At 38.8% G+C, this 23,942-nt stretch overlaps 1 protein-coding gene across 8 annotated transcripts in view; it reads left to right on the top strand.

Annotated features, from left to right (window-relative positions):
- Nucleotides 1–1,000: 1,000 nt before the first annotated feature.
- The window catches only part of YAP1 (Yes1 associated transcriptional regulator), an 86,798-nt gene continuing 63,856 nt past the window's right edge, over nucleotides 1,001–23,942 (top strand). For 3 of the 8 annotated variants that reach the window (XM_087937074.1, XM_087937075.1, XM_087937077.1), the window contains exons 1-2: nucleotides 1,056–1,921; nucleotides 10,940–11,175. In XM_087937074.1, the coding sequence (XP_087793200.1) occupies nucleotides 1,604–1,921; nucleotides 10,940–11,175 (554 nt within the window). In that variant the 5' untranslated portion in view covers nucleotides 1,056–1,603. Of the gene's footprint in view, nucleotides 1,922–10,939; nucleotides 11,176–23,942 lie in introns of all 8 variants that reach the window. The other 5 variants (XM_026706887.2, XM_087937076.1, XM_026706885.2 and 2 more) reach the window with 5 other exon arrangements.

Raw genomic sequence — 23,942 nt, forward strand, 5'->3', positions numbered from 1 at the left:
GGGGAGTGGACAAGAAATTGGTCTCTTAATTTTTTTTCTTGTATTGATGCACCTATTTCATTTTTTTTAAAAAAGCAATCAGAAATCTTAAGTGGTTTGTGATGTGTATCCTAATTATGTGTTGTCTGGTATAATCCGCCTCTTTTCTCAACAAGTGTCTTTATCGTTTCTGTACTGTTGCCAAAACTTGGTAAGGTTATGTCCATTTTAATCACCAGGAATCATGCTCAACTTGAGGATCTGTCTATTTACCATATTTATACAGTTGCCCTTCATATGTGTGTGTGTGTGTGTATAAACACAGAAGAACAATATTATAATGTAAGAAAGAAGAAAAAAGCATAAAAAAACCCTCACAAAAACTTCAAAACTGAAATAATCCCATCTAAACAATAACACTCGTACACCCACAGTGGCATCTCTGCCACATTCCGATGTGGTTTTTTTAAAAAAGAAAAAAACTTTACGTCAGTCAGTTGTACGTTTATCTACACTTGCGTGTTTTGTCCCCGTGTTTTTCCGACAAAGCATTTATCTTCTGCAAAGCCAGTCCTGCGCGGTGATTTTGCATGGGTGGCAGGCATATAGCTAATTTCAGGTTTACAACCAAGAGTTTTGCGCTGGTCAGGGCTCGCATCCAGCCCGTTGGACTACAACTCCCAGCACTGCCCTTGGGATTGTGAGAATTCAAAGCGCAGAAATCTGGACAACAGCAAGTGGGGGTGGCACGGGAGAGTGAGAGAGAGCTCTGTTGTGGGGGGAAATTTGTGACAAAGGAAAAGTGTTTCCTTTCTCTTTTCCCCTTCTAAGCCTGGTGGGTCGGGGTCTAGTAGTTGCTCTTTCCCTTTTTCTTCCAGTGTGGGGGAGGAAGAGAAAACAGTCCCAACTGTCCCTCCTCCTCCTCCCTCTTTCTCTCTGGGAGGGTTGGAAAAGTTTTTGGAAAAGGGGGCGGGAGAGGGAGGGAAGAGAGCCAGAACTATAAACCCCATGTTTCCTGTCCATGTCGGCGACGGCGAATCCTGCACGGGCGGCTCCAGGAATTTAGAAAACAAGTTAATCTGGAAACGTCGAAGAAGCAGCCGTACCACTTAGGAAGAGAAGTGGGGAGGAGGAGGAGGAGGAGGAGAAACACCACCACAGGCTGGACGGGCGTGGAAAGGAAGCTCGGGAACCCTCCGTGTCAAAGTTGGGCGCCGTTCAATTTCAGCGCGGCCGGGCGCGGAAAAAGAGGTGGCGGCGGCGGCGGCTCCCTAAACCTGACTGAGTGGAATTAAAGCTGCTTGTCGGGATTCGGGGCGGGCGGGCGCGCGCTGGGCGGAGCAGGCTCGGGCGGGCGTCTTTCCGAACTTTTGTTTGGAAGGGTTGGTGCGCGAAGCGACGGATTTATGCCCCTGGCTTCGCGTCCGGCGGAGCGAGAGCGCGGGAGCCCCCGAGTCCTGCCCCCCCTCGCGTGTTGGGCCCCCGGAGCCCCCCTCCCGCGGAAGACGGGGGCGAGGCGAGGGAGGGAGCGAACGACTCCGGCGCCTGGGCATGCGGGGCGGCCAGCCCGGCGCTGTTGCTTAAGCGGAGCGAGCGAGCGAGAGAACGCGGAGGGGAGACGGCCATGGATGTCGCCGGACAGCCCCAGCAGGCTCCGTCGGGGGCGGCGGCGGCACCCCAGCCGTCGTCGGCGCAGCCCCAGCCTACGGGGCAACCTTCGCCGCCGGCGCCTCAGCCCGGCGGGGGAGCCGTATCCGGGCCGCCCCCGGCCGGCCACCAGGTCGTCCACGTCCGGGGCGATTCGGAGACGGACTTGGAGGCCCTTTTCAACGCCGTCATGAACCCCAAGGGCGCCAACGTGCCCCACACGCTCCCTATGCGGCTCCGCAAACTGCCGGACTCCTTCTTCAAGCCTCCGGAGCCTAAGGCCCACTCCCGCCAGGTGAGGGGGAGAAGCGGGTGGGCGGGAGGGACGCGGGGGAGGGGGGTGTCTCCGGGAATACTCTATCGCGTACACACACACTCACACTCCACACACACACTTCTCTACACACACACACACACACATCCCCCCCCCCCGCCGTCAATAGTCGCTGCGCTCCTTTGGAAAACTTTCCCGGGGAAAGACGAGAGAGGGAGCGCCTCTGCCTCCCTTCCCCCCGCCCTCTCCAGATTGTGCAGGCTGGGAATTGTAGTCCGGAGACATCTTGGAAGAAGAGGCCAAGCTGCAGCGAAGGGACTTGAGAAAGAGGAGGTCGCAAGACCAGCGAGCTCTTTTCCCCAAGCGCCGCGGGCGTTTGCGCGGCGGTGGGGAGGAAGATGGGGGGTCGGGCTGAGCCAGGCTTTGGGAGCCTGCCCGACTCTCGCAGGGGCAGTGCCTGAGGGGATTTGGAAGCCCGGCACCTTCTTTTATCCCGGCAGGCCGAGGAGGAGAGAGGGTGGAGGGTGGAAAACGGGAGGAAAGGAGCGCTGAGAGGATGCCCTTTTCAGTTGCGGGAGGGGGATCTAAATCTGTTTTCAGCTGGGGGGGGGGAAGCGGGGATCTAAGTTTGTTTTCAGTTGCAGGAGAAAAAAAGCGGGATCTAAATCTATTTTAAACTGCAGGAGAAAAAAAGGGATCTAAATCAGTTTTCAGCTGAGGGAGGAATAAGCAGGATCTAAATCTATTTTCCACTGCAGGAGAAAAAAAGCGACATCTAAATCTAAACCAGTAAAGGAAAATTTCCTAAGCAAATATGACAGATGAATGGAAGCAGCCCTTTCCAGTCAGGCCTTCTAGATGGGGCAACTCCTGGAACAATATTGTTACAACACCAGCCAGCAAGGTCCTTGTGTTGCCTGCTGGCTATGCCTGATGGGAACTATAATCCAACACAGCCTGGGAGGGACAGGTTGAAGGAGGCTGGGGAAATTCTTAAATATAGCTTTTTGGAGGTTCGTTTTATTCAGAAGTTTGAACTTACTTGGAATACTAGTGAGATTCATCTGGGATAATCCCAGATAGCCCAGGGCACCATATTTTAATTTTATCCATTGATTATGATGCTGGTTACTATCATCCCAGACTGGGATGGCAGCTTTTTGTGGGTAGGGCTATTTTATCTCAGTTAAATTTTTAGGGACCAGTTGATGGATATAAAATAGTAGGAGGGGCTAGTATCAGAAATGGATGGCCCCACTCATTATTTTCCTGAAATTCTGTTTTTTCCCCCTCTTCAGTCTCAAGTCCTCTTCTAATTTTTTTTTCCCAAGCAGCAGGCTGCAAGGAGATACTTGTACCAAGGGTCTGAATTGATCTTTTGCAGATGGATTTTAAAAGTAGGTCAAGGATTTTGTGAAATCAGCCTGAAGGCTGCAGGTTTCTCATCCCACAGTGTGTATTTGATATTTGCAAAGTTGTTTTGGCTAAAAAAATAACCAGAACTCCTCTCCCAATCTAAATATAAATAGAGAGAGAAATGTGGGAATTCAAAGAAAACCCCCCAAAATACATAGTTAGAGGAATCCTGCATGTCATGCCAGAAGGAGGTCCAAATATGGATGAACCACTTCATCCAAGTCCTGGTAGACTTTTGGTGGGAGGGAACCATTTCTCCCTTTTCTTATTTTAGTTTTTTTCCTTTTTAAATGTTTTGCATGTTATTGAAAACAAAAGTATAATTTATATAAACAAATTCCCAGTATGCCATATATCTCTATATAAAGGTGGGGTTTTTTTGTAAGAGAATGGGTAGACTTAGATTTATGTAGCTCTTCAACAGAATTGGAGTGTTATCACTGTGGCCCTGGTCTTACTTAACCACTCTGAGTTAACCCTTAATAGGATCATGAGCAGAGCTTCCTAGCTGTCTGAATATACAAATTGGATGCGAGTGGGGGAGGGGAAATTTTAAGTATTTGGGTACTAAGTCCACTGCAATTTTCTATTCCTTCAGAAATGAGATTAAGATTGGCTGCTTAGTTGACTTTCTCTCAGAAATCATTGTGGTCTTAATTCTCATTCAGTAAAATCTTGTGTGATTCTGCTTCCCTCCTCTCTTGAAGTCCTGTGGCTGAAATGGGCCACCACAAGCCATTATCATCTTGTACCCCTTGCATTATATGAGTAAATGTGCATATTATAGTGGGTATTGCTAATGATGGAATGTGCCATAAATTGATAAATAAATATGCACTTTTAGCAAAATGAAGTTTGGATTTCTTACAACGATTACATATATATAATTTCTTCCAATATAAGTGGATGCAAAAAGAGGTACAAACTGCTTTTGCTTGGAAGAAAGCACTTATCAGGACAGAAGGCATGGGCTCTATGCAGCTTGATTCTGCATCTTTATAATTATAAAATAATAATTTATGTTAATATATATCATACGATATTATTTTATAATATATATTTATAATAATATATTTTTATAATTTAAATTTGCATAGATTTCCTATACAGTAATTGCAGTGAGTTGAAGATTTCTCTTTAAAAGGAAAAAGTGGGGAAAGCATTTTCTATTTTCTATTTCTTTACACTCCAGAGTATTCTTTTGTTTCCCAAATTCACAGAGAGGACAATTGTTTTATGTCATCAAATGTTAAAATCATTATTCAGCATATTTTAAAGTAGTGGAAGTGATGGCTGTTGTTTCCATCTTATCCTGACTTTAGCTCTGTGAAGTTGATTAGGATGTGCAGGAACAAGTGGATTCATGAATGGAAATTGGAAAATTTCACTCTTTTCTTGAAGGTGTCTCTGGGAAGCAGACTCTTACTTCATTTGCTGTGGTACTTGTATATAAGTGGTAGGGTGCCATGTTGGCAATCATAATATTTCAAGTAGGATGAAACCAGTCCCAGAAATATCAGTTTAAAAAAAGCTTTTCTTACTGTGATGAAATTCTGACAATCATTAGATTTCTTATCCAAATTTCCCTTATCAGATGATAAAAGATACAGTGCCCTTTCTTCATCTTAGGAGAAATAATTGGTGCATGGTGGAGGGTTATGCCCTTTTCACGTCTCAAAGGTAGGATTCACCAAATTTCCACATACAGATTTATCTAGTTCATGGTATATTTCTTTCAGAACTCATCTTTAGGAAAAGCTACTTTTTTCCTTGTCCGTTCTTTACATCTTGATTGTGGGAGAGTTCCTTCAGTTTTCTTCATTTACATATTTGTAAAGAAAAAAAGTTTATTTTTGCTCTCACTTTATTTTTTCCCCTGAAAAGTACCTTGAATTAACTCATTCATGCCCCTTCTTTCATAGTTTGTTTTCCTTAACTCTCTCTCTCTGTGTGGGCTAATAGGAGTGGTTGTAATAGGAACCATAACATATTTTGCACCCTTTGCGGACTCTATTCTGACAGTGGGGAGTATACTTTGGGCCTTTCTCAGCTGCTTGTGATAATCCCTGTTCTCTTTCTATCTTTAAGAAAGCTAATGACAGGGTGGGAGGTGGAGAAGAACTAATCCTCATGTTCAATTAAATGATGTGTTTACCAAACTTCACCTACATTCATCTTGTTTCAAATTTTGAAATCTGTAACACTACTCTGAAATAGAGGACCTCTATGGCTTGCCCACCTATCAATTTGAAAGCATGAAAATGCAAGTAGATAATTAGGTCCCCCTTTGGTGGTAAGGTAACAGCAGCGTTCCATGTTTCACTGCATGCTCTACATTAAGGTGTGATGTCATGCTGGCCATATGACTATGGAAATGTCGTCAAACATCGGCTGGCTTTCTCAGGTAAGAAACGAGATAAGCACCACCCCCTTGAGTCAGATACGACTGGATAGAGGACACTTTTACCTTTTTTAAAATGCTATCCTAATCTTCAAATTTGCTACAATGGCAGTCTTCGCTATCTTATAGCAAGGTTTTTGTGCTTCTTAATAAAGAGTTGCTTAAAATCCATAAAGCTAGATTTGGAATGATATAGAAGACCCAAGAACTTTTATAGCATCATTAATATCAGTTGAGTTGTTGAAGTCACAGCGGATTGGGTGGGAAAGAGGGCTCCCAAACTCAAGATGATTTATTTATATTCTTTTCTTTTTATTATTCCAAATAACTCAAGATGTTGAACATATATAACACACGTTTATCCTATTTTTTTCCACCATAGCAACCCTGTGAGGTGAGTTGGGCTGAGACAGAACTGGTTTCATTACTAAGGTGGGGCTAGAACTCACGGTGTCCTACTTTCTAGTCTGACCAGAAGTCCCCAACCTCTGGGCTGCAGCCTATTCGTAATTGGGCCGCATTAACAGAGGGACAAGCGTGCATGTGTGCACAGCTACTATATTCACGAGAGTGGTAGGCTGTTCACATATGTGCGCACCTCAGATTGAGCTGTGTGCCCATTCATGTGCATGCTGGTCTGATGCTCGCATGAGTTGAGCTGTGTGTGTGCATCCAGCCCAATGCTCAGGTGGCCCAGTTCCCCTCTTTCCCATCCCCCAAGCTGGACCATCAAACCACAAAAGTTGGGGACCACTGCCCTAGACCAAGCTGGCTGTGCCAAATTTATTTATGTAGAGCTTCCTCCTTTTGCCTCTTCTGATACTGGAATGCCACTATGAAAAAAGGCAAGTGCTAGACTAAAATGCTTGATATGAAACTATGTTTTCTTTGTTTTCCTGTGTTCATCAAGTCATGGATTAATGCTTTATGATATAATATAGATAAAGTATTAGATAGATATAGATATATAATATAGACAAAAGTGAAAAAGTGAAGTTTATTTTAAAAGCTTTTACATTCCATTTATCTTTTAAAATACATTTTTAAGTTATATTCTGTAAAATCATTTAGTTATTAGCTATTGTTTATATAGCAAAAAGGAGTGACTGTCAAATATTTCTGTGACTAGGTAGGCCTTCTAAAGAGGGTTTTGACAGCACAGGTATTTTTTAAAAAATATTTTATTTGTTTATTTGTTAGATTTATTTGCCTCCCATCTCATTTTGAAAGGACACTGGTTGGCTTACAGCCTTAAGATGCTCAAATCATAATTCAAAAAATCTTTGGCTTAAGTGTTAATTCACTTGTCAGTTACAAAATGGAAAAAAACTAGACTTTTAAGTCATGGAATTGTAAGTGGAGACTGTTGCTTTATCACCTTTGAACTTTAGCCTAATAAAAGCCTGACACATGCTTTCCATGTGGGCTGAGTTTCTTAGTATCTGCTGTGACAACTATGAAAAAGAAGTTATTCCTTATATAGAAGCAAAAATACTTCAATAAAAGTATTTTTCCCAAATAATTCACATTTGAAATGTGAGGGCCATTCACCTTGTTGAGCACATAGGAAGGGAAGCAATTTGTTTGGGTGAGAAATTGCTTTAAATTAAATTTAAAATCTGTAAAACAGATAAAGATGTCTGACTGCTATTAATTTTGTGTATTTCATTGAATGAATAATATAATTCTGTGTTATGCGCCTTACAACTATGTGCGTACAGTATTATGTTGCACAGGGGAAGCATTTTCAAGTTGCAGGCGCACTATTGCACAATTTCATTTAAATACAATATTCAAAATTGAGCACTCCTATGAAGGCAGAGCCAAATCCTATATAAGAACTAAAAAAACACCCCATGTTACAATTTTAAAAGTCAAGTCCATGAGCACCATCTAGTGGTTTCATAAATGTAGTGGTGCCTATAGGTGCTGTATAGTTGACCCCTTTTCCTAAGTAATCTAATGGGGGTAACTTACAGTATTTACGCACTAACACTGGTTGAAGATTATCTGCTAAAATACAGACTGTGGCTTCTAGATGAATTAAATCTGATAGCAGTAATAAAAGGCTGATTTGTTTATAGCAGGAGTCTCTTTACATCTCTGTAGTCAAACGTTCTAATTTGTACAGTATATGCATCAATTGTAAAGACTTTTAGTTGTGCAGGTAGTCCTTGACTTACAGTCATTTATTTAGCGACTGAAGTTACAACAGCATTGAAATAAGTGACTTATGACCAATTTTAACAACCATTGAAACATCCCCATCCCCAAAATTTGGATGCTTGCCAACTGGCATTTATTTATGATGGTTGCAGAGCCCTGGACCACCTTTTGCAATATTCTGACAAGCAAAGTCAATGGGCAAACCAGTCTCATTTAGCAACTGTGTTACTAATTTAACTGTAATGATTCACTTAACAACTATGGCAAAAAGATCATAAAATGGATCAAAACCCACTTAACAATGGCTTGCTTAGCAGTGGAAATTTTGGGCTCAAGTGTGGTTGTAAGTTGAGCATTACCTGTATATCAACTTTGGCTTATATCCAAATATAATTCCACTTAGTCTTTGTTTGCTTTTGAAATCATCTTTGAAAACTCTTTACTGCTCAGTAGGCCAATTCACTTTTGAAGAGGTTTCTACAAAGGTTTCTTCAAGTATGTTTTGGATAAATTGATGTACTGTATTTATGAATTTGAATAATATCAAGAGACAATTTCTTGTCTGTTAAGGCAGACAATAATGTATTAGTAGTGGTGAATATGTTGCTTAGCATTTAAGATTTCCTCAATTCATACAATAGCAAGTTATTTCCATGGTGGAAGTCTATTATATCTATGCAATAATATAATACTGACACAGACAAGCTAGTAAATATGTGTTCTGCTTGTATGATTTAACATGGCTTGCTGTGAACAGCTGTCATCCTTAACAATTCCAGTGCATTTTTCCATAGTTATGCATATTGTTACTGCAGTTTAAGAGTCAGTTTCATCTTTTTTCGTTATCTTAGTGCCTAAGTATAAAAACAAGTATGTTGTAATACATTTGTCTGATATGTATTAGACTGTAGTTCATAATTTTGTCAGACAATTATGTTGCTGTCAAATGATGATGGGAGCTTTAATCTAATAAAACATAAATGGATGGCAGAAAGTTTAGCTAGGCTCATGATGTGATAATTCTTTAGCATCTTTGGAAGAAAAAAACAGATAAAGTAAGCTAGTTTTCCATAACTCTTATTTGGAACAAATATGAATATATTTTAAAAAATAGGACAGATATTTTTTTTAACTTTTATACTCAATCCCAGAATTTGTTAGGTCATTATTAATTTTAATAGTTACATTTTTTTTTTAAAGGAAAAGTTCAATCCTGTTGCTGACAGTAAGAATAGTGTATAGTTTACAAATGTGGCTTACTATCATTTGAGCTAATATATATGAACATACCGTAATATTTACATTAATTTAATGGGTTGAATGCATTCTTCCCTTTGGTTGAAGAGTTCTTGATCCTGTGAAAGCCCTCCCCCCAGCCCCTCCCTCCCCCGGAGAAAGTTGACTCTGTTCTCACCAATTTCCTCTGCAGCCCTCCAAAATCAGCTTAGGGGGGCTGGGAGTCTCTCCAGAACAGTATGGAATGTGGCACAGAAAAAAAGGGTAATTGATGAAAATTGCTTCCCTATCTCTTCTGCTAGCTGAGTTCTCCATTGATTCAAAGAGTTGTCTGCAAACAGAAGGATTCCTTCTGTTCCTGGAAGGGATTGTTGGTTATAGTTCACAGCTGTGACTTAATCCCCCCTCCTGAGATTTAAGGGAGGTGAGGGTCCTTCCAAGACCTTTTGTGTAGATGCGAAAAAGGTTTCCCTAAACAGTCTTCAGGACATCTGTTGAAAAGTGGCAGAGGAACGGAGGTCCTTCATTAGATATTTTTAGAGTGATTTCTTTTATTTCTTCTTAAGGCTGTTAGTTTAGAGCCATTTTTTTTTTCAGGAGAGTATCTGATATGCAGATGGCTACTGTGAAGAATCTTAAAAGAATTTCTTTTAACACATTTTCTATGGCATAAGTTTTCATAACCCATAGAAAATGGTGCGCTATCCTAGACAAAAAATATATATAATACTCCTTTGTTGAACTGTGATACCATATGTTGATAAAAGCCTGCGCCCTAATGTATTTATTAATCACCGTAATATTCTGTTGTTGTCCCTCCTTCTCCTGTCTCTTTCTTTAACACTGTCGATGGAAAAGCCATTGTGATGTGAAAGAGTTGTGTGGATTATTCTCCAAATAATTTTTTAAAAGGCAACTTTTGTCCATTTTAATGCATAGTAAAAGGAGGAAAGTCTGAAGAACAGAATGATTTGCCCTGCCCTGCTTTAAATCATGCTTTGCTTTCTTTTCCTCCCCCTTTAAATCTTTTGTCATCTGGAATACATTTTAGGAAAACCAGACATGTATTACTGTTTGCAATGTGGACCTCGTTTGTCCTATTCTGTAATACTGTTTAAATAGCTTTCACAGCTGTCTCTGAAGCCCTTGATAAAGATGTGGGACAAAGAAGCGAAAAGCAGTGGGAACGGGGAAAAAAGGAGATTGACTCAGGTATTCTGAGTACTTGAACATTCTAAAAAGCAGTTATAACTATGTGGGTCCATGGGGAAAAACCCAAAATCTAAAGCTGCATGATCCCTTTATTAAGAGCAACCAGATTTTATTTCTGCTCCCTTCTTGTGCCTGACAGAATGCAGAAATAAAGAAACATTAAATGTTTTTATCCACAAGTCTGGGGAATAATTTGGCTTGTCTGTAAAACGAATGAAACAGTTTCTTAATGGTTGGAAGGAATTTACACCCTCAAAATGTACAGTATAAATTTTCAGAATCATTTTTTCTAGTCATCCTCCAAGTTCCATAAGAAGCAACTGTAGATCTCATTGATCTTTGGTAAAAATAAACAAGTCAACCCAAAATACATAAAAGTTCTATATAACTCAGTAGTAGTGTTTTTGTAAAGCATTATTTCCATTCTGCTCCATTTGTCACTTTGTCTTGCACATATTTCAAGAGTAGTATGCAGTGCTGGGAGGAGTATTCATTGGTCTTTAAAAGTCTTGTTGCAAAATATTACAAATTGGAGAGGAGTTGTTTTTTAGCATGCTGTTAATGTGTTGGGTATCTATAGATTAAAGAACTGTTTAACTCTCTAACAGGCCAGCACAGATGCAGGAACGGCAGGAGCCCTAACTCCTCAACATGTTCGTGCTCACTCTTCTCCAGCTTTGTTGGGAACAGTTTCTCCAGTTGCACTTACTCCATCTGGTGTCGTTCCTGGAGGTACACCCTCTCAGCATCTCCGTCAATCATCTTTTGAAATCCCTGATGATGTGCCCCTACCACCAGGTTGGGAGATGGCAAAGACACCTTCTGGCCAGAGATATTTTCTGAAGTAAGTAAAAGTATGAAAGATGGGGATGGGAAAACTATGATGCCGGCAGTTTTTGGAACAGCATTTGATTGAATTCTTATCTTTTGCTGAATCTATTCATCCAAGTTGTAGAAAATTACACTATCTGAAAAAGCTGTGCTGAATTAACGTGCTTAAATTATTTATGTTTAAAAGCGTAGATGGTTTATCATCTGGGTTCTTGAAGGAACCATCTTTCTGTTCAACTTTTGGCTAGCTTGTGAGAAATGCTACCATAAATATAGTTTTATGTATAGGTTTAAGTACAAATGAAAAGATTAAAATGCATCTTAGAAAGTATGAATTGGTTGTGGTGCGTATGTATGAAAATTAGATATTTGTCTCTCTTGAGTGATGTGAGGCCAGAGACATTACTGTGACATAAGTGGGGGTGATTATGTCCTTGGCAGAGGGGATGGCGTGTCTCGATTGAATAGTAGTGTGCTCCCTCAAAAGATAGCCATTTATTGACCTCTGTCTGGATATAACAGCCACTCTGCAAAATTACTATATCTTATTAAGGTGATTGAGAAAGATCCTGGATGAGATGGGTTTTCCTGTCTAGCCTTTCAAAGTTGGGCTTGGGATGGAAACGACATTGTCATTATGGCAGGACTTGGAGAAGTTTTTACTTCTTGTCTTAGTCAATGTCAGTGTCATTGGTCATTGTATTCTTTTGCGTTATCTGCAGAGAGTGGGGATTAGAGACATTGTTCTGGGAGAGAGCCTGTAATTATTGCAAAAATGAGGATTCATTCAAAGAAAGTTGCTGTCATAGAGAGCAAGGAATGGTTAAGATTGGTCAGCTTTTTCTTTGTGTGGTTTGCAAAGGTTTGCTTTTATTCTGCGTAGATTCCTAAAATTGCAGAAAGTTGTCCTTAAATTGGTACCCAGTTGACCTTGTTGTGTGCAAGGAAGCACTTCAGTGGATTAATAATTACTTTCCTTATAAGAGTATTTGTATTGTTGAAGTCATATCATAAGAAAGTGTTTGATTTGTATGTCCTGCTTGGGTTGAAATAAACACCCAGAAATATTTTTGGTAACTGCCTCATTGTTTCTTCCTTTCTTCAGGGGTTACTGATGGACCCAATTTTTTTCACTCTCCAGTTCTGACAAAGTGGCTGAGCCAGGGTCTTCCCCAGTGAGCTTCATAGCTGACTGGTGACTTGAGACTTGTTCTCCCTACTCCTAATTCAATTCTATCCAATGCATACATTGTGTCTTTGTAGGTTTGTATTGTTTTAGTTCCTTAGGCTGAACACTTTATTTTTTTTAAAAAAAAAACCCTGTAAATACATTTAAAAGAGAAATGTAGCCAGTATGCACTGTTATATTGAAAAGTCTTTTGAGAACATTTTCTACTGGTTTAAACTGTTTGCATCAACTACTAATATGGCTAGTTACAAATAAACTCTTCAGTCTGAACTAGAAACAATTTTGGGCTGTAAGAAAGTTTAGCGGAAATAAACAATACAGGCCTGTTCAATTTATTGTACTTGGTGATAGGTCACACAGTTGAACAGGACAAGCTTTACTTGCAGAAGAATCAGGGCATTGGCACCTCCAGTTAATAAGATTAGGTAATAGGTAATGGAAAATAGCTTTACTTAAGTCCAGGGTAAAGAATAACGGAGCAGATAAAGATGCTTTATAATATACAGCCATGATATTGCTAAATAACGAGTCAACCCAAACAATACTGCAAGAGTTGAAAATCCATGATTCTAGAGGCAATACAGGTCAGTGGTTTGAAGGTTAGCCTAGACAAAATTGACAAATATATTTCTGAGTGAATTATAAACAATTGTGAACAAAATAAAAAGAAATTCTGAAAGTCTTTTCTTGACAATTTGAGGTGGAGACTTCTACCTTTGTGAGCAATTCAGTCTTAGGAGTTTGCCTTATCTATTACCTATGCTTTATCCATGTTTCTTGGATACAGTTTTGTTGGCAGATTCCTGGAACCATATCACAAAAAGTTTAACATTTCTGAATTATCTACACTATAGATTGTTTTGTCTTAAAATATATTCTTGGGAAGATCCAGAAAGAGGAATGGAACGCCAATCATACTATAAGTAGTAATATTGTATTGTTCAGTGCTTACAAACATATGTAACTCCTAATCCAAAAACTAATCTATTCTGATAGACTTTTTTCTTGTTAGCTTTGTTCTATTGGGGAGAAAAATAAGTGTTTTATCTGTAGTATCAATATTTTATACTACATAAATAGAAAGCACAAAGAAAGTTGACTTTTGCTGTGATATATTTCTGTCATGATTTTTGACTTTCATTTGACCTCAAATTAATATTACCCTTTACATAGATAGAGACTGACCTCTATGATGATCTGTACCACTGTGGCTCTTAAGGATTTTCAGCTTTACATCCATTACTGCAGCAATTACATCTGCCTATCTTTGTATTGCTCATCCTCTTCTCTCTCTTTCCAGCTTTCCCATCTTATGGGCTTCTCAGAGGAACTGTGATCTCCATAATGTGACCCAAATATGTTAATTTAAACCTAGTCATTTGGGTCTGGTGTGAGAATTGAAAAATGATTTGTTCTAGGATCTGTTTGTTTTCTTGGCTGTCTTGCATAATTCTCAGAAGTCTTCCTCAACATCGAAGTTCAAAGATGCCAATACTCTTTCTATCTTGATTCTTTAAAGTCCAGCTTTCACTTCCATAGAGTGTCACGAAAAAAAACAATTGCATACATAGACATGTTACGACATCGAGATACCTTTTCCAATACTTTCTTTGCTCCCCTACCAAACACTTGTCCGCAGCAGATTTCTGGACTACCAGTTTCTTTACTGTTGATAGGTGATCCAAAAAGCAAAAGCTATCCATAACTTCAATGACTTCATTGTCTATTCTGTCTCGCTGTTGTATCCATTGCCATTAACATGGTGTGTTTTATATTTAATCTTAGTCACACTTTTTCACTGTGCTCCTTGACTTCCACGATTAGAATTTCTAAACATTTTGCATTTTCAGAATCAGAACAGAGCTGGAAGGGACCTTGGAGGTCTTCTAGTCCATCTCCCTGCTCAAGCAGGAGATCCTATATCATATAGGGTACTATCATTGATATAACATAGCATATTGATGTATTTGCCTCCAGTTGTAATATTGCACTTATCTTCTTTAAAGTCTGCCTCCTTCACTGTATAGCCATCATATAGGCTGAATAAATAAAAAGAGGGTATAGAGTTTTGTTTCACACCTTTGTCAACCTGAAGCCACTGGTTTCACTGTGTTCCATCCAGACTGTGGCTTCCTATTGTCTCTAAGGGACAATGAGATTTTCTGAAATTGCTAGTTTATTAGGGACATTTCACAATTGGACATGATCATGACAATCAAAGGCCCTTCTACAATATAATAGATGAAGCTTGTTCTTATTCCTTTTTGGCATTTTTTTGGCTTTCTCTATTATCCACTATGCATCAGTAAGATTTTTTCTTGTGGAACAGATTTTTATAATATGAAGTTGAATATCTGTCATTTCTCCTTCTATGTGGGGCTGTAATATGCATTGAATTATCTCAATGCATATATTATTATTATTAATATAATAAGATTATATTAATATTATTATTATTATTAATATTATTATTTTACTAATATATGAAATTAAGGATTTAGTGATAGTTTTCACATTATGATAATTGTCCTTTCTATGGTAATGATCTCTTCCCATCTGTTGGGGGCAGATTCGGCCATTTTCCAGTTTGCTTGAGTAATTTGGTTAGAATCTTTACTGATTCTTTTTTTGGTGCTTACCATATTCTATAGATTCAATCAATTAATGTTAATGTTAATTAATATTAATTTTAATTCAGTTTTAGTGCTACTGTTTACTGTTTTAAATGTTTTACCTTGTTTTAATTGATTGTAAATGAGAAATTTGTGTAGCTTTCCAGCTTGTTTATGATGAGAATGCTTACTTACCTTCATTTTCCAGTACTAGAGATTCTTATAAATACAGAACGTTTTCTTAGATATCTTGGATGCTGACACTACAGAATTTTAGTATACTGTTTCCATCCTTCTTTGATCTTTTTTTGAATCAGTTACTATATATCTCTTGGGATCTTTAACATCTTCTGAGTTTGAACATATTTTGGCAGATATCCTTTATTTCTTGTCTGTTTCCATTTTCAGATGGTGTAGCTCCTTGTCTCTTCTACCAGCTGTCTGAAATAACACATTTCAGAGGATTGTTTCTTGAGATCTTTGTTTTTCTCAGCTTTGATTTGTTTTTTCATCTCGGAAATTTATTTAATTTCTATCCCATATTTATTAGATTTATATCCTGAAATTCACTTTGATTATCTCTTTGTCTGTGGCAGTCTTAGTGCAAGATAATCTGAGAAATCAGATTTTATTTTTATTTAAACATTATTTAACATTGAGGTTAATGTTATTGATTTTGATCTATATATATATATGTTTTATCAGCCACATGATAGACTTTTTATTAGACTTTTTGCTCAAAAGACAGTTACTTCCTTTTAAACAGTACTAATTTTTGCACGAAAGAAGGAAAGCAAGGTTTTTTTTAACAGACGTTTTTTGAAGTTGTGGTCCTGCTAGTGAAATCAGAACGCATTTTATTATGACTAGGTTTTTATTATTGCTACTGAAAAGATTGCTCTCCACCCTCGAGAGAAGTGAGTTTGGTTTTTATCCTTCCCTCTCCCCCACCCTTCCCTTTTGTTTTTTTCTTGATATCTACTTCAAAGGGTCATGTTTCAGTAAGAACAATTAAAGAGACTGAGACTGGAAAGTACACACAAGTCTGGCAAACTCATCTGCATGAGCATGATCATTTGTTCCCAAGCAGACATCCAAAGTCAATGATTGAAAGAACTGCTAGCTATGAAGGATGTGTCGTGAAGGGAGGTGGCTTGGGGGGGCGGGGGGGGGGGAGTTGTAGAAACAAACGAGGTTGTTAGGAAGAAAAATAAAGACTGTACTTTTTAAAAAAATCTCTCTCTCTTTCTGCTGGGTCACATGCTATTATAAGCTGGGCTTTTTTTCCCCTGCCTTTGCTTGGGGACTGCTGTGCTTTGAGAAAATGTGAAAACAACTGTAAAAGTTTTACTAAAGATTAAAGCAGAACACTCATAAATCTGTATAAACTAGAAGTGATTTCTGGCTTGCTTTGAAATAAGACCTAATGATTAGTTTTATAAGGTCTGTTTTATTGAAAATGTTTATTAGTAGAATGAGTGCATTTTGTACAAGATACCGAATTCTCATTTTGTAAACTATGTTTTTCCTTGTATAAGCTGTAAAATTAATATCTTTTCACTAAACGGCTTCAGGTCTTTACAGCTTGAAGACATTAACTAAAACAGTACATCCTCTTTTTTTTTTGTCATTCTGCCCCATTTCCACACCCCCAAATTACCAATTGTGGTTCCATTAACTGCATCAGTTTGGATCTATACAGGGTTCTGCTACCATTTCACTACCATTGCTAAACAACAGTGATGCTTAAAGGTTTGTGAACCCTTTTAAATTTTCAAAAAAAATAATAATGCAGAAATAAGACGCTAAAAAATAAATTGTTCTCCACACAAGTTCTAAAACATGAGAAAGGGAACCCAATTTACCAGATGAACCAAAACAAAGATTTATTGAGGAAAATATTCTAAAGCTATATATTTGTGTTTGGCAAAAGTAGGGGAACCTCTATGATTATCAAGTTCATTTAAAGGGGAAAGTTCAGGTGTTTTATTGAAAGGGATGGTAATCAGGTCCTGCCTTATTTAAAGACCAGAATTCTGGATAGTCATGGTCAAAGTCTAATCTTCACAACACAGATATGTGGAAGTGTGCCATGGCTTAAACCAAGGAGATTTCTGAGAACCTCTGAATAAACAGTTTATGCTTACCATCAAATTGGAAAAGGTTAAAAACTATCTATTGTGGTCAACCAATGAAGATTGCACAAAGTGTATAGTAGTCTAGGAGCTCTCAAAGAACCCTGGATAATGTCTTAGAAGTCCTATTGTGCTTTGAGCTCACTCTCCAAAGAACACCATGTGCAAGAGTTGCAAGGAGGAAGCCATTCTCAAAACAGAACACTACTACCTGTCTACAGTTTTGGAAAGGTTAACAGAATAACAGAGTTGGAAGGGACTTGCTGGTTTTCTAGGCCAAATCCCCTGCTTAAGCAGGAGTACCATTTTAGACAAATGGCTGTCCAATTTCTTCTTAAAAGCCTTCAGTGTTGGAAGACCCACTATTTCTGAAGGCAAGTTGTTCCAAAGGTTGATTGTTTTTACTGTCAGGAAGTTTCTCCTTAGTTCTCCTTAGGTTGGTTCTCCCTGAGTTCAATTCCTATTCATTGCTTCTTGCCTTGCCTTCTAGTGCTTTGGAAAATAGATTGACTCCCTCTTTGTGGCAACCCCTCAAATATTGGAATATTGCTATCATGTCATCCCTAGTCCTTCTTTCCACTAGACTAGACATATGCAATTCCTGCAAACATTCTTCGTGTTTTAGCCTTCGGTCCCCCAATAATTTTTGTTGCTCTTTTCTGCGCTCTTTCCAGAGTCTCAGCATCTTTTTTTATATTGTAGTGACCAAAATTGGATACAGTATTCGAAGTATGGTCTTACCAAGGCATTATAAAGCGGCACTATTATTTCTCATGTTCTTGATTCTAGCCCTCTCTTAATACAGCCTAGGATTGTGTTGGCTTTTTTGGCAGCTGCAGCACATTACTGGCTCATATTTAAGTGATTGTTCACTAGGACTCCCCCTCACAGTTATTGCTTATGTGGATAAGCCAGAAGGCTATGGAAGACTATTCAATTATTTTGTGGACAAAATAAGACCAAAGTAATTTCTTTTGGCTTGAATAAAAAGTGTTAATGTTTGGCGAAAGGTAACTACTGCCTCCCAGCATAAGAACTTTTTGCCACCTGGGAAATGTGGCAGTATCGTGGTTTGGGCTTGCTTTGCTGCCTCTGGATTACGATGGCTTATTATTAATGGAACTGTGAATTCTGAATTGTGTCAGCAAAGTCTACAGGAAATGGTCGGTATTTTCTGTGAACTGAAGCTCAAGAGAAAAGTGGGTCATGCAGTCGGACAGTGTCGCAAAGAATTGTTGAAGAAGAAAGTTGATATTTTGGAATGACCAGGTCAAAGTCCTGACAAGAACCTGAAGCAAGCAGTGAGGAAGTCCATCAACATCCCTGAGTTGAAATTGTTTTGTAAGGAGAAATGGACTAGAATTTATCCAAGCTAATATGCAACGATTATTGGAATTGTTTAATTTGCAATTATTGCTGTCCAAGGAGGGTATAGCTGTTACTTGAAAGCAAAGGTTAATATATTTTTGCCAGACACAAAATAGCTTTGGATCATTTTTCTCAATAAATCAATGAACAAGTGTAATGTTTTTGAATCATTTGCTTCTTTATTTTTGTGCCTTTGAGTCACTATTGAATACAAATCCCTGCATTTGTTTATTTTATTTATTTAACAAATTTGCCACCCATCTCACAGTTCAGGTGACTAGTTTTCACTGGCAAGATTTCAGGAGTGCTTTTACGTTGTCTACTTCCTAGGACTGAGAGAAAGTAACTGGTCCAAGGTCACCTAGCTGACTTCATATCTAAGTTGGGACTAGAACTCACAAATCTCTCAGTTTCTATTCTGATACCTTAACCACTACACCAAATTGGCTTTCTTGGTTTTTCTTTTAATTGAGTTCTCTTTATATAAATCTAGGACATGTGGAGAACAGGTCATATGTAAGTGAAAAACGTTGATGAAAGGGGTCACCAAATTTTAAGCATCACAGTGATAATCTAATAGAGTAGCAGGACTGTGCATAGTTGTACTTCTCATTTTGTTTTGCAAAGTTGTGCAGATACAGCACTGTTTCATGGTAGATCCCTTTCTGAGATTTTCAAGCTGTATGACCAATCATTCTTGACTGTTAAAATGATTCTTTAGCTGTAGCAAGCAGATAAAAGTAGTACTTTGTATGGTGCTCCTGAATTATTTGGACTTGATCTGTTTTGTTCAACTTGAATTCTGGATGCAGTTTAATTCATTAAATAGATCATAGCTTTATTCACTTTTGATCAATGGTCATCTCCAGCTATATTATAACTGAAAAAATACAGCAGTAGTTCACTGCTTTGTTCCTGTGTGAATTCTTTTAAAGGGTGTGCCAAAAATTCATATATAAATGTTTGGGTATTTCTGTTCTATTTGGAGAGAGAGCTGGAAAGAAAACTTTTCATGAAAGCAATGTTTCCCGGAATTAATTAGTGAAAAATAAACCGCAATCTTGAGTTTTGATGAAGACTTTTTCATGAAAAAGATAACCAATGTTTAAAATACGGAGGTAGTTTTATGTTTTTCTTTTTAATTCATTCATTTCAAAAGAACCTACTTTATATCTGAACAGGGGAAAAACTATATTTAAACAGGATGGAAAATTAAAAGAACCTGCATTACCTCAATAGAATTTGTCTTAGCTGCTGTTGAACATTATCTAATATCTATAAAACCTAGAAACAACACAGAATAAAGCATTTTAATTCATTCCTCATTTGTTGAGGTTGTAGAAAATGTACAGAAATAAAGTGCATTACTGGTTCTGTTAGAAAAGAGACATTTATGTATCTTTGAATTGTGCAATACCAGTAGATAATTTGGTATGTGTACTTTCTGAAAAAGGCATCGTTTCTATTGTTATTTGGAATTTCATCTTCTGTATCACTCCATCATGGTTTTGATCCAGGGTATGCTTTTAAATGAGGTGGCTGGATGGAGTCACTGAAGCAGTAGGCGTGAACTTAAATGGACTCCAGAAGATGGGAGAGAGCAGGAAGGCCTGGGGTCGTGATGGTTCGGACAGGACTTTGCAGCTAACAACCGTAACACCGATTTTAAAAATACATGAAGCAGCCTTATTTAAGATATGCAGGTCCAATATAAATCTTGTTGATACCTGCGTAGGAGACTTCCTGTACAATCCATCTTTCTTGTCTTGAACTCTAAAAGGAAGGTAGCATAAAGAACAACTATGTAATTTAAACACAGTAAACCACAAACAAATGGTAATTTGCTATTTCCCTTTTTATTTATTGCAAACAACAATTGCCTCTATATTCAAAATCAATTTATGATGTCCATCACTTCATAGAAATTATGCTGTGGTTTTCTAATTATGGTATTTAGTATATCTAAGAAATTGGATAAAATTAATTTTAGAATTCCAATTTCACTTGAACATTCTAAGGATACACGTTACTTCTGCAACTTCTGACATCTTCGTTGATGAGCAAGTACTGCCAGAAGCACAGCATTTGTTTTTGAGAGCTATTTCCTGTTTTTCCATAGCACGCTTGTTTTGCATATTTCTCTTATGCTGATGTGAGATAGTTGGCTATTGCACAGATGGGAGCTTTGTGAGAATTTTGTATTTGGGATCATAGTATGACAGGAAGAGCAAGACATAAAGCTTGTTAGCACATCTCTTCCTGTTATGACTGCTTACATAGCCTAACCTAATTTTAATTTCATTGTTGAGACTTGCAAATGAAACTATATGTTTAGGATTTAAATGAAATTCATCAAATGATTATTGAACTTTTATTCCTTTTTGGTACACACAGCGCAGTGCATAATAATTTGGATCTCTTGAAGATTCACTGACCTTTATTAGGAAATTAGTGTTTTAAAAAGTCTAGAGGTATATACCAGGTATATGAGGAATTGAATGAATATATAGAAAGATAGAGAGAAATACACTGCTCAAAAAAATAAAGGGATCACTTAAAAAACACAATGTAACTCCAAGTCAATCACACTTCTGTTAAATCAAACTGTCCACTTAGGTAGCAACCACTGATTGACAATCAATTCCACATGCTGTTGTATAAATGGAATAGACAACAGGTGGAAAGTATAGGCAGTTAGCAAGACATCCCCAATAAAAGAATGGTTCTAGAGGTGGTGACACAGACCATTTCTCAGTTCCTATGCTTTCTGGCTGATGGTTTGGTCACTTTTGAATGCTGGCGGTGCTTTCACTCTAGTGGTAGCATGAGACAGAGTCTACAACCTAGCCACTACCTGGCTCAGGTAGTGCAGCTCATCCAGGATGGCACATCAATGCGAGCTGCGGCAAGGTTTACTGTGTCTGTCAGCATAGTGTCCAGAGCATGGAGGCGCTACCAGGAGACAGGCCAGTACATCAGGAGAAGTGGAGGAGGCTGTAGGAGGGCAGCAACCCAGCATCAGGACTTCTACCTCCGCCTTTGTGCAAGAAAGGACAGGAGCACTGCCAGAGCCCTGCAAAATTACCTCCAGTGGGCCATAAATGTGCATGTGGCTGCTCAAACAGTCAGAAACAGACTCCATGAGGGTGGTATGAGGGCCCAACGTCCACAGGTAGGGTTGTGCTTATAGCCCAACACTGTGCAGGACGTTTGGCATTTACCAGAGAACACCAAGATTGGCAAATTCGCTACTGGCGCCCTGTGCTCTTCACAGATGAAAGCAGGTTCACACTGAGCACATGGAACAGACATGACAGGGTCTGGAGATTCCATGGAGAACTTTCTGCTGCCTGCAACATCCTCCAGCACGACCGTTTTAGCAGTGGGTCAGTAATGGTGTGGGGTGGCATTTCTTTAGGGGGCTGCACAGCCCTCCATGTGCTCACCAGAGGTAGCCTGACTGCCATTAGGTACCAAGATGAGATCCTCAGACCCCTTGCGAGACCATATGCTGGTGCGGTTGGCCCTGGGTTCCTCCTAATACACGACAATGCTAGACCTCACGTGGCTGGAGTGTGTTAGCAGTTCCTGCAAGACGAAAGCATTGATGCTATGGACTGGCCCGCCCGTTCCCCAGACCTGAATCCAATTGAGCACATCTGGGACATCATGTCTTGCTCCATCCACCAAGTCCACGTTGCGCCACAGACTGTCCAGGAGTTGGGGGATGCTTTAGTCCAGATGTGGGAAGAGATCCCTCAGGAGACCATCCGCCACCTCATCAGGAGCATGCCCAGGCGTTGTAGGGAGGTCATACAGGCACATGGAAGCCACACACACTACAGAGCCTCACTTTGACATTACATCAAAGTTGGATCAACCTGTAGTGTTTTTTTCCACTTTAATTTTGAGTGTAACTCCAAATCCAGACCTCCATGAGTTGCTAAATTTGATTTTCATTGATAATTTTTGTGTGATTTTGTTGTCAGCACATTCAACTATGTAATGAACAAAGTATTTAATAAGAATATTTCATTCATTCAGATCTAGGATGTCTTATTTTTGTGTTCCCTTTATTTTTTTGAGCAGTGTATATATCTTTCAAAATGCTTCCTGCTGGCCAGCTGTGGGTTGACACTGCAGTGAACTATGAAGTACAGTTTTGGCTTCATCCTGCATGGTAAAAAACAGGCTTTAATGATCAACAGATGATTTTTCAGAACTGTGTCTTCAAGAGAAGTAAGGTTTTTTCCTTTGGGTGAATTTGTTTATTTTCTAAAGCAACCAAAATTGAATGATTTGATTTCATATTTTCATGAATTGAATTGCACATTCTTACAATGCTTGCTTAATCATATGTTATGATGAGAAAATGGTTACTGATTATTCCTGCTGTTGTTAGCTTTCTCTGCAGGAAACTGTTCTTCCAAAGAGTTTGTCAACAATTTCCTTTTTTCTCTTTTATCTGGTGGTATAGCTTCCTAAATGAATTTCTAGGCTGTCTTCAGTTGATGTCTGGGTTCTCTTAAAGATGTTGATACAGCTCTAAGTACATACTAATATAATGACAAATTGTTCTATCTTTGGCGAATCAGTGTTGGATTGATCATAAGGCATTCTGATAGTCTCTTTTAAAAAGTAATCTATTTAGTAGAACCATTTCATAAATAGCCAAAGTCACAGTTCTGTGTCTGGAAAGGACAATGATTGGGGCATTATATATCAGAATTATAGCAAACTGATTTATGATGTATAGAAAATTGACATCTCAGGTTGAAAGCTGTAGCTTCTTCAAGATGTATAATTGTGGAGGAGAGTCCATAATGAATTTTGTAGTCCCATTCACTTCTTTCCTGGTTCTGCTGTATTAGCAGAAAACATACTCATTGATATTGTTATTCAGTTGATTTCCAGATTTTTTTTTTATTGCTGGAAATGCTGTGCAAACACTGTTCTTCCATTTATCATATAAGAAGCTACTTGGAAGGTTGTGTGCCAGGTATCCTCAGTCTGTGTGTGTGTGTTTGTGTCTGTCTGTCTGTCTGTCTGTCTGTCTGTCTGTCTGGTGCATCTCAACCCTGGGCCAAATACAGGTAGTCGTTTGTTTAGCAACCATTTGAAATTAAAATGGCACTGAAAAGTGACAATCAACCCTTGTACTTATGACTGTTGCAGTGTCCCCGTGATCATGGGATTGAGATTTAGGCTTTTGGCAACAGTTGCACATTTAGGATGATCACAGCATCCCATGGTCATGTGATTGCCATTTGCAACCTTCTTAGCTGGCTTCTGAGAAAGAAGGTCAATGAGGAAGCCAGCAGGAAAAATTGTGGTCACATGATATCTTGCTTAATGACCAAGGTGATTCACTTGGTGATTATGGCAGAAAGGCTTTAAAATTGGGTGCAGTCCAGTGATGCTTCACTTAGCTACCACACTGTTTAACAAGTCTGCTCCCTATTGTGGTTGTAAGTTG

Source organism: Pseudonaja textilis, chromosome 7 (assembly GCF_049901715.1).
Source record: "Pseudonaja textilis isolate UNSWEBS1 chromosome 7, rPseTex1.2, whole genome shotgun sequence".
In the NCBI taxonomy this organism is placed as follows: domain Eukaryota; kingdom Metazoa; phylum Chordata; class Lepidosauria; order Squamata; family Elapidae; genus Pseudonaja; species Pseudonaja textilis.